Source organism: Aquarana catesbeiana, linkage group LG08 (assembly GCF_042186555.1).
Source record: "Aquarana catesbeiana isolate 2022-GZ linkage group LG08, ASM4218655v1, whole genome shotgun sequence".
In the NCBI taxonomy this organism is placed as follows: Eukaryota; Metazoa; Chordata; class Amphibia; order Anura; family Ranidae; genus Aquarana; species Aquarana catesbeiana.
The window spans coordinates 204,152,600-204,170,856 of record NC_133331.1 but is presented as its reverse complement, the minus strand read 5'-3'; the positions used below and the strand labels follow the sequence as shown (position 1 = coordinate 204,170,856).

Sequence of the window (18,257 nt, the reverse complement as noted above, 5' to 3'; positions counted from 1 at the left end):
AAGAAAAATTTTTCATCCTGCTCCTTCAAATTTTCCCACCACTTTGGTCAAAAACAAACGTCAATTTGAGCCACCAATTCGAAAAATTAACAAACTTTCTTAGAACATTCTTTTTTTAAGAATTTTTGTTCAAAATTCTACCCATCTATGGCCAGCCTAAGTTAGCAATAACATGTTTTTGTATGCATACAGTAATTACAGGACAAAATAAATAGTGCTCTACTGTTTGCCTACCAAACCAAAAGTATACTTTTCTGTAGCCTTGTGTTAAACATTATAACATTATTTGTTCTTTGGCAGATACCTAACGTCTTTGCTAAGACAGCTTTGTCTTTATCTCCTGTAGGCTGTTGAGCATATTTGCTTCTGCACCAACCAAGCACTATATTTTAAAGGAATGAAAACGACCATGCTCTTAAAAAAAAAATCAAATAAGCAATAAACAATTGTGCAAAAGGTCTCTGGTATCCAAATCCTGAATTGAAGTGCTCATTGCGAACACACACATATATATATATATATATATATATATATATATATATATATATATATATATATATATAAATAATGGTAATAAGCAATTGTGCAAAAAGTCCAGAATATTAAACCCTAATTAAAAAGCACAGTGCCAATAAATACAAACGTGAAGGAAAGTGACACCCAGAATAGTGCTCTTCCTCTTTTTCTACCGGGAGACACAACATACCAGAAATATATGACCCCTTTTCTCAAAGCAGGTCAAAACTCACTTAAAGTATCCCAAACAGGTGTTGTAATATGAAACAAGAGAGAAAAAAAAATGATTTTTGCGTTAAATACTTTGAATCCTGATGTCTCAATTTAGACAAAGATATGAATTGTTTTATTTCAAATTGTTAATATTTTTTAGTTTTCATTAGTTTTTAGAATAATGTTAGGTTGGTAAGATTTATTTGTGCTTGCACTGGATTGATCCAATTATTGGGTTATATGCGAGTTCCATCGGTATTCTTGATCTTTACCACAAGGTGGCCCTGTACCATCTACTTAATAGTAGAGGATGGCCCAAAGAGAACTCCTAGCTAGTCATTATAGTTTTTCTTTTAGGAGTTATACCCATTTTTGGCCACCAAATGTCCCCACCTGGATGGAACCATATACATCAGCTTAAAGAGGGAGTCCGGCGACCAATCTTTTTTTTTTTTTTTTTAGGTCATTGAGACACTTTGCTAATCCCACAATAATACTCACAGTTTGGGTGTAATATTTCCACCTCTGTCTGTTTTTGTACTGAAGAATAACTTTAAAAATGTGATGCTGGCTGTTTCCATCTTGCTTGTGGACATGTGAAGCCCACAAGCATTGATTTCCTGGATGCGGTGAATGCTGTTCATTCAAAGCTTGTTCACACGTATAATCATTGTTCCCGCACTGAATCTTGGGAAGCCTGACACTAAGCTCCCAGGAGGCGCCGGGGAAAGGCAATAAACACGCCTATTCCCATGGGAGGAGAGACAGGAAGTGCCACAATAAAGTACAATATAAAGGTAACTACAGCGATAAAAAATTTTTGCGTGCGGCATTTGAACATCTATGCAATTAACTGAAGGGGGTAAGATTAAGTTAAAAATTTGAGTGGAACCCCGCTTTAAAGTGATATTAAAGTAGAACTATAGGCACAACTTTTTTTCCCATTTTGGCTAGAGTAAAGGGAGGGTTACAATCCGTCAGATTTTTTTTTCACCATCTGTGTCCCATTGCAGAGATTTCACTTCACTTCCTGTTCCATAGTCAAACAGCTATCAGATCCTCCTCTTCTCGGGTCCCTCGCAGGCGCTCCTGGCCCCTCCCTCCTGCAGAGTGCCTCCACAGCAAGTAGCTTGCTATGGGGGCACCGAGCTGAGCCACTGCTCTGTGCTCATTTAGACAAGGAGCCATGGCTCTGCCCCACCCCCTTTCTCTCCTCATTGGCTCACTGACTTTGACAGCAGCGGGAGCCAATAGCGTTGTGTTTCAGCCAATCAGGAGTGAGAGTCCCAGATCGCTCGATCGTGATGGGGCTCAGGTAAGTATTAGGGGGGCTGCTGCACACGGGTTATTTTATCTTAATGCTAAGAATGATTAAGAACCACTTTAACTAAAAACCTAATTTTTTAGATGTAACCATTTTATTAAAAAAATTATTAATGATTTACTTAATATATTTAGTATAGATATGTTTTAGGAAAATTGAATGTATTTTGGATGTAGAATGGTCCTGATCTTGATTAGATCAAGAGCAAGATGGCGGCATCGCTGTATATTTATGGGAAGTGATGTGTTGGGGCATGTGACCCCTGATGATGTCAGATGTAGCTGATGAAACGCATTGGGCTGGACTTCCAGGACGCGTCGTTTGCGGTCATTGGATCGCAAACCGGCGCTTTCTGTTTCTATGCTGTTACATGCCTGAGCATTCTATAATGATTCAAGGGCAACTTTAAACATTTTTTAAAATAAAACTGGATATTACTACACTAAGAGGATTCACTACTTTTTCCCTTGCAAGTGAGTTCTGTACAGAGTTTCTAAAAGGAGCAGGAGTACCAATCAAGTATATGGTGAGATCTAGTTGTCCATGTGTACAGGAAACCTTTAGCTGCCTGAAAATCAAACAGATGCATATGGGAACACCCGTTTGGCATACTTTAAGTCAGTTCTGACCCTCTTTGAGAAAGCAGGTCATATATTTCTGGTGAGTGTGGTGTGTTTGTACTGGGAATAAGAGAAAGAGCAATATTCTCCTGGGTGTCACTTTCCATGTTGGGAAGCATTTATTGGCACTGAGCACTTTAATTAGGATTTCATATTATGGACTTTTTTGCACAATTGTTTATTTAATATCATTTATATATACTTCTTTGCACTGAGCACTTTAATTCAGGACTGGATAACAGAGACATGTTGCACAATTGTTTATTTGAGATTTATAAGACTGCAGTCTAGTTTTCATTTTTTTACAATCTTCGGCTTAATCAAGCTGTAAGACGTGTAGCTCTTTTATATTTACAATGTTAATTTTTTGGTTTTGGTTCATTGATTGATCACGTGCTAGGTACACATTTTTATACCTTTAGCTCACATTTATTTTTGCGCTGGTGTAGATCAATAACTTAAGCACTACATTTTGCCATATGCCAGTCATCACCTTGCAGACCTCATCTCCCATATGCACTCAACTATGCACTACGTGCAAAAGAAAAAGCAAAAAAACACATCGGTGTTAGGGTAGAAGCAGAAACAGTAACTCAGCATCCTCAAAACTCTAACAATGCTTACCATTACATTAATAAGATGTAAGTATAGGTCTGCTGTAACTGTATAAGGTCTGTTCCCTGAGTGTACACTTTCTGCACATTCAGTGACTGTATCTGCCCTCACTGTGTGTGTATCTGCATTCCATTTGCTATGTGCTGAAATTGTTGGTGGCCCATAGTTACTCTACAGTGACAAAAGATGAGAAGCAGGCACACAACACACAGCCAATATCAATCCATAGAGGCCCCAGTTCACAAGTTACAGGAATTAAAGGATTTGCTACTGATGGCTTGAGGCCAGATACCACAGCATACATTCAGAGGTCTAGTGAAGTCCATGCTTCCACGGGTTAGGACAGTTTTGGCAGCAAAAGTGGACCTACTTAATATTAGGTGGGTAGTCATATTTACAATAATAAGATATTGCTGATCGGTGTACACAGGCAGTCCCCAGGTTACAAACAAGAGTAGGTTTGTTCTTAAGTTGAATTTGTATGCAAGTTGGAACAGGTTCATTTTTTTTAAGTATAACTCGAGCCAGAAACATTTTTTGGGGGATAGCATAGGGAAGGGTTAACACCCCTGTAACATTTGTTTTGCTGTCTGTGCCCCTGTTCAGAAGATTTCACTTCACTTTGTCCCTGTGACAATTGGATTTGAAAATTTTGGGTTATCGTGGAAAGGGGGATTGGTGTTAAAGCTTCAGGGGAGACACCTTTTTGCCATGAGAACTCTTACAGGAGTGAATTTCCCTTCCAAGGGGTAGATTTCCTCTCACTTCCTGTTGTCTCCCTCAATTTGCAAGTATGAGTCGGATGTTTGTAACTCAGGGACTGCTTGTATACACACACACACACACACACACACACACACACACACACACACACACACACACACACACACACACACACACACATAATATTAAGAGCTAGCTATCCACCAATATAAGCAGAACATGGAGATATTCACCGGATGCTTTCTCTTTCAGCCACAATTTTGTCCCTCTCCTGAAAGGCCCAATCTCGTCTGCATTTGGCTACTTCAGCCTCCTGTGTGGCTTCCTTTAGTTCATGGCTCATGGCTTCATACTGCTTCCTTAGAACTTCAATCTCTTTGTTGGCTCTTTCCATGTCTAGAGTGGCAGAATCCTGAATCTAGAAGAAACAAAAGCAAAAGGCTACTTTGAAGAACAAATCAGAAGGGAAAAAAAAGGATCAATACAAAAACAACTCAACAGTATATGTTTACATCAGAACCAGCCTCAGTGCAATCTGTACACAGCTAAATTGCTTTCTACAAAAAAGACAAAAACACAAAACAACCACCACTTTGGCTAGACTCACATATCTATGGCTAAGGAGCGCGTGTAAAACTGCGTGCATTCCCAACCCACTGACAAACACGCTGAACTTTAGCGGATACAATGAGGTGCCATTATAGGATGGCTCTCCCATGTATCAGCACCTGCAGACTGTTTTTGCATGTGCCAAACCACATCACGTGGCGCAATCTTTAAAAAAAAAAAAAAGGCTCAGAGACTTCAACGTTTCCATGCATAGGGCAGCCCTTTGAAATGAATGGGATGTCCTACATGCAGAACATAGATGCACAGATTGGAATGGAGCCTGACTGGTAATTACATTACCTTACTTATAAAAAAGGTTAGGTACACAAAAAATGAAAAATAAATACTTTAAAATACGTGTGTGGTAACACTGAAGCTTCCCTTCTTCAAGAGTGAAAGGCGTGAAAGAGTGAGGGTCCTTTCACACCATACTGTACATAAAACCTCACTGCAGCGCATCAGAAATTTACGTGAATTTAGCGGGCATTTTCAAATGCATAGTTCTGCGTTATGTTGTACTGTTATGTTTACTAGCATGTATTTTCATATCAGCTGTTGTAACATGACAGGTCACTGAAAGCGTCAAAATCCTAACAATTTTATTTTTCCTCATATCTTTACTTTTAATTGTGTTGCGTTTACATGTGTTCATGTGTGTTGCGTTAAAATGCAGGCAGACTGTATGCACACATGTATGCAATATTGTGGCGTGAACGGAGCAAATAGAAAACCCTGGTCTTCTCTGTACACTTGCAGTGAATTGGGTTGATCCAGTGCAGAAAATGCAGGTCACTTCACACAATGTGAATGAACCCTTAAAAAAACCTTGTCATAAGTGAAATATAGGGTCTGCAATTTCTGACCCTCTTCTGAAAATACTATTTGCCTAGTTGTTATGCAGATCCACTGGCTTCAATAAATATGGCAACCCCCTGCCCAAAAACAGTAGTGCAGATCATAATGCTTGCATACTTGTTCTGGGTCAGTGACTTTGTTTGAAAGCAAGGTCACCAGCAATAGCTAGGCAACTAACATTGTCAGGAAAGGTGAGCAATGGCAGTCTCAATGTTTGTCTCATCACCAGTTTACAAACCAAAAAATATTTAAAGCTAAACTTCAGGCACATAAGACACAATAAATGCAGTTATATATTAAAAATAAACTGTTTTATTTAAAACTAGTGTATGTACCCAAATGTGACTTAAACCTCCTGTACAGTGGAACTAAGACTTGAATAGGGAAGGACAGCATTAGCAGCCAATGAGGCGTGTTGAGTGACAAAAACACATTGACAGAAGGAGAGAGCAGAATGGATGAATTCATCACCTTCACTGTTCAATCATTGACTGGGGGTCAGGAGATGACCTAGCTGCATCAGAGAAAAATCAGATCACCAACGAGGCTGTACTAATCTCAGGACAGAAAAGAAAGAAACACAGATCCTTTGGCATGTGAAACAGTTCCAATATATCCAATTCATATATATTTACTGGTTTGTCTAAAGTTCAGCTTTAAAGATCTGCAGCTCCTCCATTTAAAACATGGATTTCCAGAATCCCTAATTAAGGCGGCCAAAAATTCTTCATTCTTCAAAAAACAAAAAAGGACCATAATAATTCAATTCACTATCTTATTCTGCAAATGATACAATAATGAGAAAATGAATGTGCTGCGCTGTTACAAAACAAACAATACAAATTACATATATGTGTGAGACTCAATAAAAATCAGCAAGTAACAATTGGGCAAAAAAACCAAGTTGTTATTACGCGAGTCAAATACATTCTATGCGAAAAGTAACAAAAACAATTATAAAAGTGAAAAAGCTTTATTTCCAGAAAGTGCAGAAGATATGCATAACTGAAAAACCTTTATATATTGACCCACACAAAAAGGTCCAAATAGGCTGTTGTTCAATCAATCGGGTCTAGTACAACCTCTACTTGATCTTTCCAAGGATACGTCTCATACACTCCACGGATCCAGTGAAGTGCATGAGGCTTATCCCTGGGAAAAACAAGCAGAGGGTGTACTAGACCTGACTGAACGTACAACAGCGTATTTGGACCCTTGTTGTGAGGGTCAATATAATAAGGCAAGAGCATACCCTGGCAGGGTACACCATAGTGGATGTGTTTTTTTTTTTTTTTACTTGTGCATATCTTCTGCATTTGCTGGAAAGAAGCTGGTTCACTGCTATGATTGTTTTTTTGGCATTTTTTACTTACAGAGACTTGATTGGATTAACGTAATAACAATTTGGTTTTTATTGATTGATTTTTATTGTGGTTCACACATATATGTCATTTGTATTGATTATTTTGCAACAGCTCAGCACATTTATTTTCACATCTTTTGACAGTGGTTTATTCAACTTTCTTGCTAGCAGCTTTATTTGTATATGGGTGCGCAGGATTTTTTATTTAGAAATGATACAACCATACTGGATGTACCTGTCTGGCTTGATAGTACTCCCTTAGTAGTTGATCCCTCTGTATGATGGCCTCTGTCCTTTCTTTCCTCGCCACATCCCTTTCTTCTTTCACAGTCTCTATGTCCTTACAGGCTTGGTCCAACTCCTTCTGTGCTTCTGCCTTGTCTTTCACCTCATGGCAATACTTCTCAAGAAGCTCATTCCTTTCAAAAATTGCCCTGTCCCGTTCTACCAGGGCAGAATTTAATTCCTACACAAAGGAAGACACCAGTATCAAAGTTATAAAGCCAATGACATAGACCGTGATACATCAGCCAATATCACAAAACAGATTGGCATACACCTACTTTGCCCATTGGCATCTCTATCTCAATCTACGTTTTCGCAAACACAGCTTTAGCTCAACTACAGTTCTGGCTACACTATCTGACTTGGAAACAATCTAACTCATTTGCACACAAATGTTTTTCCTTAACGTGAACCTTTTCATGTCACAAGAATTTAATTAGGACACCAAAGTGCTGTTATTGCAAATTTTAACTTTTTGTCTTCATGGCAGTGCCCCTGCTCTCTGACAAATGCCTACTGCCCTTAAATAAGCTATGACACTTCACTAACCCTGGTAAGGCTAGGGTGTCTGACATGCGGGCTGTGACTGACAGCCTGGCTTGACAATCCTACACTATTGTTAAAAGGTGAGAGGTATCGTTCTTTGGGAAACCTTTAATAAAACGCTTTCTTTTTATATATAAAAAAAAGAAAAAAAGGTAAGAGGATATCATTTAATGCTGAAAATGCACAAATATGTTGTTCATGAGCCTAATGGTTTATATCTGGCAACTGTTTCTGTAAACACTGGCAAAAGAAATGGTTGCTTGAAAGGAAACTGAACATTGGAAGCTGTGACTAAAAAAAGGCAGGCAAAGAGCAAAACAACTTGTTAGCAGTCTGGTCTTGTTGTTGCCAAGGACTCACGATATTCTTAACGTTTACTTTACTCATTTACGATACCTTGTTCCATACTGTGTCTCTGTGTCAACGCAGTCATCCTGGGTGAGGCAGGGCTCTGCTTCCTCATGTGAGAACCTCCAGCAAGGAAAACCATGAGCAGCACAGTATCATCCCCAAATCTCATTAGGGGCATGTTCACACCAGTCCTGTGTGGCTACATTGGATAGTGCTGCCCAACACAATCCCAATGCAAGGACAAAGCAATACATTTTTATACAATGTAGCATTGTTTTGTATAGGGCCTGTTGACATCAACACACTGTTTTGATGTGCAGTTGGATAAAATGATGCAGGCATACATTTTATTGCAATGCAGCATGTTACAACATGCAGCAACAAGTTGCAACACACTGCGATGCATTAAAGAAGTGTCATTTAATGAAGCTAAAAAAAACCCCAAAAAACTGCAAGTGTAACAACTCATAACATCATAACGCGTGACCTCGCTGGTGTGAATGAGCCCTAAAAAGGTCTAAGATCTCACATTAATTCAGCGCTCAATGGGACCAGTACCAAAAGAACTTTGGCAATAGTAGTACTCAATATAGTTCATTTATTGGATGCACAATTAAATTAAAAAAACTATCCAATGAAAATGATGTAGTTAAAATCAAACAAAATAAAATAAAAATCATTCTCATAGTTGAAGTACTATGAATTATAATGTGTATGTGATAATGCCACACTTCCTGGTGACAGAGGATTAACATCAATAGTACACTCCATTGTCCAGATAATGACCGGATAGCTAGATAGCTCAATGTGTAGGGAAAACCAGAGTGGAGAGACACAGCTCTCTAGAGTACAACTACTGGTTACTGGAGATGTCAAACCCACTGTGCTGCAGATGGTGTACTGTAGTCCACGCTGCTGGGTGTAGACAAACAGGCAGGCAAGCAGGCTGATACAGCGATCCAGCAAGCTACAGTCTGCTAAAATCTGACGTCCTGGCATGGCATTCAGAGTGACGTGCACTAGCTCCAAAGACCCGGAGGCAAAGATCGAGGCCAGAAAGACCGGAAACAAGGGGTGTCCTAGAGTGTCCTGGTGGTAGGCGGGTCGCAGGCTCGTTGTTACTGTGGCGACTGTGACTTACATGTTTCCACCCTGCGCTTTATCAAAGTCATGTAAGTTGGCAGCTGCACTGGGGTCTGGTCATTTATTTACATTGTTTATGACAAGACTATATATGTCTCTTATGACTGCCAGTTTTTAGCGCTTAATAACTTTATTGTCTTTTTCTAAGATCTCACACTGCACATATACAGCAGTATCTAGGCACACTCACATACCAGGAGGTGGTGCACTGGCATTTTTTTGCATAAACTCCAGACAAACTGGATTTTTCAGGACACTGCTAAGGCATACTTAACATTTTTAGATGTTCCCAATAACATAGAAAATGATCACTTTTTAAGTTCAGGTCCACTTGAACATGTACAGGTTTTTCAATACATAATTTACACTTAAATATACCTGTCTAAGGGCTTCCATCTCCTCGCTGGCAACTCTCTTCTCACAGGATGTATTTTTCAGCCTTCCCTGTGCTAGCTCAAGCTCAGTTTGCATCTTATCCATCTCTTTAATGACTTGGTCCCGCTCACTCATGATTAGACGATACTCGTTGAACACAGAGTCTCTCTCCTCTTTGTATTTCTCTGCATCTTTGGCTGCCTTGAGCTGCATGGTCTTAAACCGTGTAGCCTCTGCTTGCAGCCTCTCCACGTCTCTCTGCAGCTCCTTGTTTTGTAAAGTTGTTTTATTCAGTTCTTGCTGGATGGAGTCGTACCTGCAGAAATAATGACCATTAGCAAACTGATAATTAGGGATGGTCGAACTGTTCGGCCCGAGCATAAGTTCGGGCCGAACTTTGGTTGTTCGGACGTTCGGCGAACATTATGCAGTGTTCTCAGCAAATTCGAAAGCCGCGGAACCCCGTTAAAGTGTATGGGACACTAACATGAAAAAACAAAAGTGCTAAATTTTAAAGGCTTATATGCAAGTTATTGTCATAAAAAGGGTTTTGGGACCTGGGTCCTGCCCCAGGGGACATGTATCAATGCAAAAAAAAGTTTTAAAAATGGACGTTTCTTTGGGAGCAGTGATTTTAATAATGCTTGTGAAAAAATAAAAATGAAATATAGTATGAAATATAGTATAGTATGACTGTAAAGTGATGCAGTTTTCCCGTGTTTAGAACAGTACCACAGCAAAATGACATTTCTAAAGGAAAAAAGTCATTTAAAACTGATCGTGGCTGTAATGAATTGTCGGGTCTCGGCAATATGGATAAAACTCATTGGGAAAAAAAAATGGCATGGGTCCCCCCCCCCCCCTGTCCATTACCAGGCCCTTTGGTTCTGGTATGAATAAAGGGGAACCACAAATCAAAAACAAAAAATTGCATGGGGGTCCCCCAAAATCCATACTAGGCCCTTCAGGTCTGGTATGGAAATTAAGGGGATCCCTGCACCTAATTAAAAAAAAAAAAAAAAAAAGGCGCAGGCCCCCCCCCCCAAAATCCATACCAGACCCTTACCTGAGCACGCAATGTGGCAGGCCGCAGGAAAAGAGGGGGGACAAGAGAGCGCCCCCCCCCCTCCTAAACCGTACCAGGCCACATGCCCTCAACATGGGGAGGGTGCTTTGGAGTAGCCCCCCCAAATCATCAAGGCGGCCTGCCAGGTTGCGTGCTCGGATAAGGGTCTGGTATAGATTTTAGGGGGGACCCCTACGCTAATTTTTTTAAAATTTGGCGCAGGGCTCCCCTTAATTTCCATACCAGACCTGAAGGGCCTGGTATGGATTTTGGAGGGACCCCCACGCAATTTTGTAAAAAATTTTTGGTTCGGGGGGGTTCCCCTTAATATTCATACCAGATCCAAAGGGCCTGGTAATTGATTGGGGGGGGGGGGGACCCATGCCGTTTTTTTCAATGAGTTTTATCTATATTGCTGAGACCCTACAATTTATTACAGCCGCGATCAGTTTTAAATGACTTTTTTTCCTTTAGAAATGTCATTTTGCTGTGGTATTGTTCTAAACACGGGAAAACTGCGCCACTTTACAGGCATACTAAGAACATCCCAGCCCCTCCCCCAGGCACGATATTTAAAGGAATATTTCATTTTTATTGTTTCACTTTAAGCATGATTAAAATCACTGCTCCTGAAAAAACTGACGTTTTTAAAACCTTTTTTTACATTCATACATGTCCCCTAGGGCAGGACCCGGGTCCCCACTTTTTATGACAATAACTTACATATAAGCCTTTAAAATGAGCACTTTTATGTTTGTGTCCCATAGACTTTAACAGTGTTTGTCCAAATTTTTTGCCTGTTCGCATGTTCTGGCGCGAACAGAACCAGGGGGTGTTCGGCTCATCCTTACTAAAAATCAGCACTGGAGTACATTGTAGACATGTGTAAAGGGCTATTCCACAACATTGTTCTGTATACAGCATATTGTTGAAACTTCCACTATACTATTTTTTTGTTTTTAATGTAAATTGCAAATAAAATGTTGTGTCATTTTAACAGTTATTTGGTTGTTGACTTTGCACCTAGAAAACCCCATTCCAAAAATTTGTGTTGATTTTCTTCATTATTGAGGGATGATAGTGCTATTCACTTTTCCCCTACCCATTCACAATATATTTACTACATTACAAGCTGGAGTACTTTAGTTTATGTTTAAAGAAATAATGAAAATCATCTTACTTTAAACAATTGAAGTGTTAAATGTCATTTGAGTGTATTCTATACTTCATAGCCATGGTAGCTATCAAACTCAAAATTAGACAAGTCTAAAATATCCTTCATACTCATCCTGTTGCTATAGCTATACATGTTATAGGCAAAAACAACATTTGGAAACATTGGTGTTTATACCAGCTCATCCCTACCTTCTGATTGAAGAGGTGTACTGGTGTTGGAGGTGCATTGCACTGTCCCTCTGCTTTAGCAGACCCTCTAACTGTTTCTGCATGTTCCTCTTCTCCTCCTCGCTCTGCTCCAAACGCCCTAAATCCAAATTATGGCTGGACACCTTCTCATTGTACTGTTTACGTAAAGTGTCATAGTCTTTCTTCACAATTTCAAGCTTGTCCAAAGCAGTGTCATACAGCTTGTTAATGAGTTCAGAAGAGCCGTTCTGTTTTACCACCTACAGCAGAAAACGGAGGCCAAGACAAATACCGAAAATATTTATCTGAAATCCATTTGAGGATTACCATTTATAAAAGTACTTTTTTGGGATGTTAATAGTTAGTATCCTAGAACTAGGATCTTTCTACGGCATCACACATCACATACATATGTATCTCATGATAAAGCTTATAAAAGCATAACATAAGCAGATCAGAAATAGAAGTAAAAGATAAAACACTCCAAATATTTTTTCTCTGTATAAGACAGCATGAAAATTTTTACCTATAAAAAAATTTTTGTTCAGTGCTGTTTAACTTGCACATTACATATTGCAATTTAAAGTGTGTCTAAAACCAACATTCTTTTTTTTTCTGTTTGCACGAGATTACCCTTCACTTCCTGTCTTGGGGAAACAACAGAAAGTTAGAGGAAATATCTAGAGTGCGAGAAATGAAATACAGGGTGATTTTCTGCATAGAGACATCTTAGTTTATATTACTCCGGATCCAAGGCTTTTATATGGACCTTAATTATAGTCCCTTGCTGACAGGAATAATGAAGGAATTGCAGGGATGGAAGAGATATAAAAATGACAGTTTGGGAGGGTGAATGCTCTTAAAAGGATAATATTATCTAGGTTAATATATATATATATATATATATATATATATATATATATATATATATATATATATATCACACACATACCCTATATACACAATACCGATTGCAATCCCACAAATCTTTTTTAAAACGCATGCGCAGAGCCTTTCCGACTTTTGTATGGAATGATAAACATCCCAGACTGGCTTATAACTGCGCAGACCTAAGTGGAAGGGAGGGGGTTGGGCTTCCTGATATCGCTCTATACTATAAGGCCATGTCCCTAGTACGTATCCTAAATTGGTGTAATGACAACAAATAAAATATGGGTTTCTTTGGAGAAAACAATGGCAGGTAGGAACTTGGCAGGGGCACCTTGGATTCCAAGAGTTTAAGGGGTCTTTCGGAATGGACATCCTTGTCGATATGGGATAGAATGAATATAATGGGCAAACTGGCCCTGCGGACATCTCCTTCGGCCCCAATGGGAGGATATCCTTGGCACTCCCCAAGGGAAGAACTTAGAACACTGGGAGTATGGGGTACAGATGGGAACACGACATGTGCGAAGTTCGCCCCAAGGGGTAAATTGTCCCCCCTTTTGGAGCAGACATCATCTCTTGGGAGTATACCTTTAGCTTCATGGAGACATTACCAGATGAGATTTCTTTGATGAATTGAAACCTAGAGTAAGACCTTTAAGCTTGTTAACTGCATTTGAATTGTTATGTGTTCATATCTCAGAATCTGGACGCCTACTAGCTCAAATGTATAGACTGGTCCTTAGTGGACAATACACTTCAACTTCATATTTTATTAGAGAATGGGAGAGAGAGCTGAGGTGTAATTTTACATCTTTACAAGTTAAGAAATTGATTAAAAGGGACCTACTCCTCCTCCATAAGTTCCCAAATACAGGAGATGTCATATAAAATTCTTAACCAGACAGTATCGAACCCCCGAACGCCTAGCACAGATATACCTGACAAGAGATGATCGATGCTGGAGAGGTTGTGGACAATGAGGCACGTACATCCATATATGGTGGACATGCCCCAAGATTAAACCATTTTGGAATTCAGTTGTACCATGGCTTAAACAACTGACAATTAGACCCATAGAAGTTACTCCTTTACATTTCCTGTTCCATGGGATGCCGTGTTCTAAAAAGGTTCTATTAAAAAAAAAAAGTGTTACACCTTATTTGCTGAATGCAGAAAAATCATTAATACCAAGGCTCTGGAAGCAGGAGAGAGGCCCCACCTTGATGGAATGGAAAAGGGAAGTTAATGCAATAATGGAGGCGGAACGATGGGTATTTACAGTTAAGAATCAAAAGGATCAAAGGATTAAAGATATATAGGCAGGTTGGATGCATCACTCAAGAGAAGTATCGGCTGACCAGGGTTACTAGTGATTAGGGATGAGCCGAACAACCCCCGGTTCGGTTCGCAGCAGATCATGAGAACAGGCAAAAAATTTGTTTTAACACGCGAACACCGTTAAAGTCTATGGGACACGAACATGAATAATCAAAAGTGATAATTTTAAAGGCTTATATGCAAGTTATTGTCATAAAGTGTTTGGGGACCTGGGTCCTGCCCCAGGGGACATGCATCAATGCAAAAAAAAGTTTTAAAAATTACTGTTTTTTTGGGAGCAGTGATTTTAATGCTTAAAGTGAAACCATAAAAGTGAAATATTCCTTTAAATTTCGTACCTGGGGGCTGTCTATAGTATGTTTCTGTTGCTTACAACAGTCCCTGCACAAAATTACATTTCTAAAAGGAAAAAAAGTCATTTAAAAGTACTCGCGGCTATAATGAATTGTCGGTCCTGGCAATACACATAAAAGTTCATTGATAAAAACGGCATGGGATTCCCCCACAGTCCATTACCAGGCCCTTTGGGTCTGGTATGAATATTAAGGGGAACCCCGAACCAAAATAAAAAAAAAAAAAAAATGCGTGGGGGTCCCCCTCAAAATCCATACCAGAACTGTACCAGGCCACATGCCCTTAACATAGGGAGGATGTCCCCATGTTGATGGGGACAAGGGCCTCATCCCCACAACCCTTGCCCGGTGGTTGTGGGGGTCTGCGGGCGGGGGGACTCATCGGAATCTGAAAGCCACCTTTAACAAGGGGACCCCCAGGTCCCGCCCCCCCCCTGTGTGAATTGGTAATGGGGTACAAGTACCCCTACCATTTCACAAAAAAAGTGTCAAAATTGGTAAAAAAGACAATAGCCGGTTTTTGACAATTCCTTTATTAATGTCTTCTTCTTTCCCCGCTTCTTCTGGTCTACCTTTGGTTTTCTTCTTCTTCCTCCATCTTGTTCTTCCCCGATTTCTTCCTCTGGTCTTCTTCTCCGGCATCTTCCTCCAGTCTTCTTCTCCGGCATCTTCCTCTGGCTTCTTCTTCCCCGCCTCAATGGGGGGTTCCCGCTGTGTGACGCTTCTGTTCTTGTGACAGCTCTTATATAACTGGGGGTGGGGCCACCCATTGACCCCGCCCCCCTCTGACGCACGGCGACTTCCCTATGGCCTCCCCCGTAGTGTCAGAGGGGGCGGGGTCATCCGTTTATGTAAACGGGTGACCCCGCCCCCCTCTGACTGTGGCCCTCACTTATATAAGAGCTGTCACAAGAACAGAAGCGTCACACAGTGGGAACCCCCCATTGAGGTGGATCGTCCGGAGGATGAAGCGGGGAAGAAGCCAGAGGAAGATGCCGGAGAAGACCAGGGGAAGATGCCGGAGAAGACCAGAGGAAGAAGCAGAGGGAGATAGAGGAAGAAGTGGGGGAAGAACACGATGGAGGAAGAAGAAGAAAACCGAAGGAAGACCAGAAGAAGCGGGGTAAGAAGAAGACATTAATAAAGGAATTGTCAAAAACTGGCTATTGTCTAACATTTTTCAGTCAAAATTCCTCTCATCTTAATCATACAGTACAGGGCACCGACTGACAGACTGAGTATTCATAGACCCTAGGATGTCCCCAAACAATGAATGAGAAAGTTTGGAAAACCATACAAAATAATTGTGCCACCAAGCCCGACAACAAGGGCCAACAAACCTAACTTCAGAATGTCGCTGCAAGAATCTTGTGGCTAAAAGCTGCATTTGCATAGGATTGGATGTCCACCTGGTAGAAATTTCTAAAAAGGTATGGATGTCCACCTGGTAGAAATTTGAAAAGGTATGAACAGAGGACCAGGTAGCAGCCTTACAAAGCTAGCCACAGAGGCTTGCTGCTGGAATGCCCAGGAAACAACCACCAACCTGGTGAAGTAAGCACAGAAAGGTGCTGGAGGAGGTTTGACCTTTTTTGACTTATAGCATAAGTTCTAAGACTTGTTTATTATTCATCTAGCAATGGTGGACTATGAAGTAGAATGTCCCTTGAGTAGTCCTGAGAATGAGGAATGGCTCCTTAGGAGACAGAGCCACAAGCTCAGAGGCATGTCTGACAAACATGATAGCAACATAGAGGGACACTTTGCAGGAGAGAGCATCTAAGGGAAGTGCCCTGATGGATTCAAATAAATACATTAATAAATTCAAGTTTCAACATACTGGGCCCCCTTCTTTCTTCCCCTATATACATTGTTACTGGATCTGGAAATTTTCCCCTATTTTTTCATGCATTGCTGAGCTGCACAGAGGAGAACCCCCCAGCTATCTACTACAGGAGTCTGGATTTCGCTGGCTACTATTCTAATTCCTCATGCTGTTACCTTACAGTGGTAAGGTAAGAGGCTAATCCAAATGAAGGTGTAATTGCACTGAAGAAATCAACCACCAAGTCACCGTTCACATACTCTGCACAGAGTGTTAACTGGAGCAGCACTTCACAGCTTCAGTTCACTCGCTTATATTTTTGATTGGAGCACTTTTATATTTATTTGAAGCGTTTTATATTTGGACATTTGTAATTACCAGCACCTTATTATTACCCTATTCGAAGATTAAATGTCACTTCTGTCACTTTCATCACTTGCACTTGTACCCATGTTTAGTGGTTGTTTATACCATTGTTTGATCAGAATTTAGGACTTGATCTTATAGGTGTCCACTTTCTATTTACTTTGGTTCCTACAAGTCTTTCTATATATTACTGTTATTTTAGTTACTACTTAGAGTGCAACACCAATTATTGATTTTTATTCCATTTATTTTGTTGGTATTGGTTGACCAATTTGGTGTTTGCTGCAACTAGTACCCCCATCCCTATAGTCACAGGTAGCGCAGGAATAATTAATTTCTTCATTTTGTCCTTTCAAAGTGCTTAAAGCCAGGTTCTGGTCATGTATATACATAAATAATAGTGCGCTTCTGGTTACTATGCAAGCAATGAAATACTGAAAATGTATCAAAATGTACAAATCAGTGAATCGATTAGTCTATAAAGCTCAATTCAATATGGAAATAAGTCCATGTGCACACATGTATAGAGTATAAATTGCTTATGCTCCTGTTCCCCTGATGACGCGCTGTGACGCAAAACTAGTTGGGCAGGGCCATGAACGTGTGATGTCTTTCATACCCTTTGATTACGGCTGTCGGAGAGGCTCCATGCTGTTTAGGGGCTAATAATAGTTTAATCGATGCATCGCGATTCAGCCTTGAGCGACTCTGCATCGATGCAGAGAACAGCTGAATTACAATTGCATCAATTACATCATCAGCCCCTGTCACAGTCATCCCCTCCCTTCTCCTCTTCTCAATGCCTAAATGTGTGCATCACACAGAACAGGGATCTCCCACTGCAACACAGAGCTTGGATCTGAAATGGCACGTGGCTACTGCAACAAAGTTCCGCTTCCTAGACTGGTTCCTATGATAGGCAGCACACTGATCCAATGCCGGGAAATTGAATCGTGCTGTGTATTATGAGAACCAGTATAGGTGGCGGGACTTTGTTGACAGCAGCAGCTCAGGCAATTAAAATCCAAGCTTCGTGTCACATCGGAAGATTCCCGCTCTGTGTGATCTGGGCACTGCTGAGGCTGCACTGATGGGCACCGATAAGCTACACTGATATTGCTGCACTGGTGGGCTGCACTAATGGGTTTTTGGTGAAAACCATGGGCAGTAATCGTGATGCATCGCGGAATCTAATCAAATCGTTGACAATTGTAATGGAATCGGGAGACCAGTGAAGATGCGCACCCCAAAAGCGGGTTTCAATGCTTTTTATTGTCCCGAATCATGCGAGTACCCTATGGTGTTTTTAACAATAAACGTGTACTAGCAGTATTCACGCCATGTTCCTGGTAGCTGTCGAATCCAAAGTTGTAGCATTGGTATTGGGGAATATCATATGTGGAAACCCAGTGGACCATACTGATCCCATTTAGAGACACCCAGAGGGGTCCATTATTTCTCATGTGTGTTTGATCTCAGTAATTGGGGATCACACCCATCTGATAGGAGGCTTGA

General features: G+C 40.5%; 1 protein-coding gene across 1 annotated transcript in view; it reads right to left on the bottom strand.

Moving 5' to 3' along the window:
• DLG5 (discs large MAGUK scaffold protein 5) overlaps window positions 1-18,257 on the bottom strand; it is a gene marked incomplete in the record, with an annotated part of 215,519 nt that overhangs the window by 101,748 nt on the left and 95,514 nt on the right. The window contains 4 exon segments of the mRNA XM_073596836.1: window positions 4,245-4,429; window positions 7,074-7,304; window positions 9,542-9,854; window positions 11,970-12,229. Coding sequence (XP_073452937.1) covers window positions 4,245-4,429; window positions 7,074-7,304; window positions 9,542-9,854; window positions 11,970-12,229 — 989 coding nt within the window.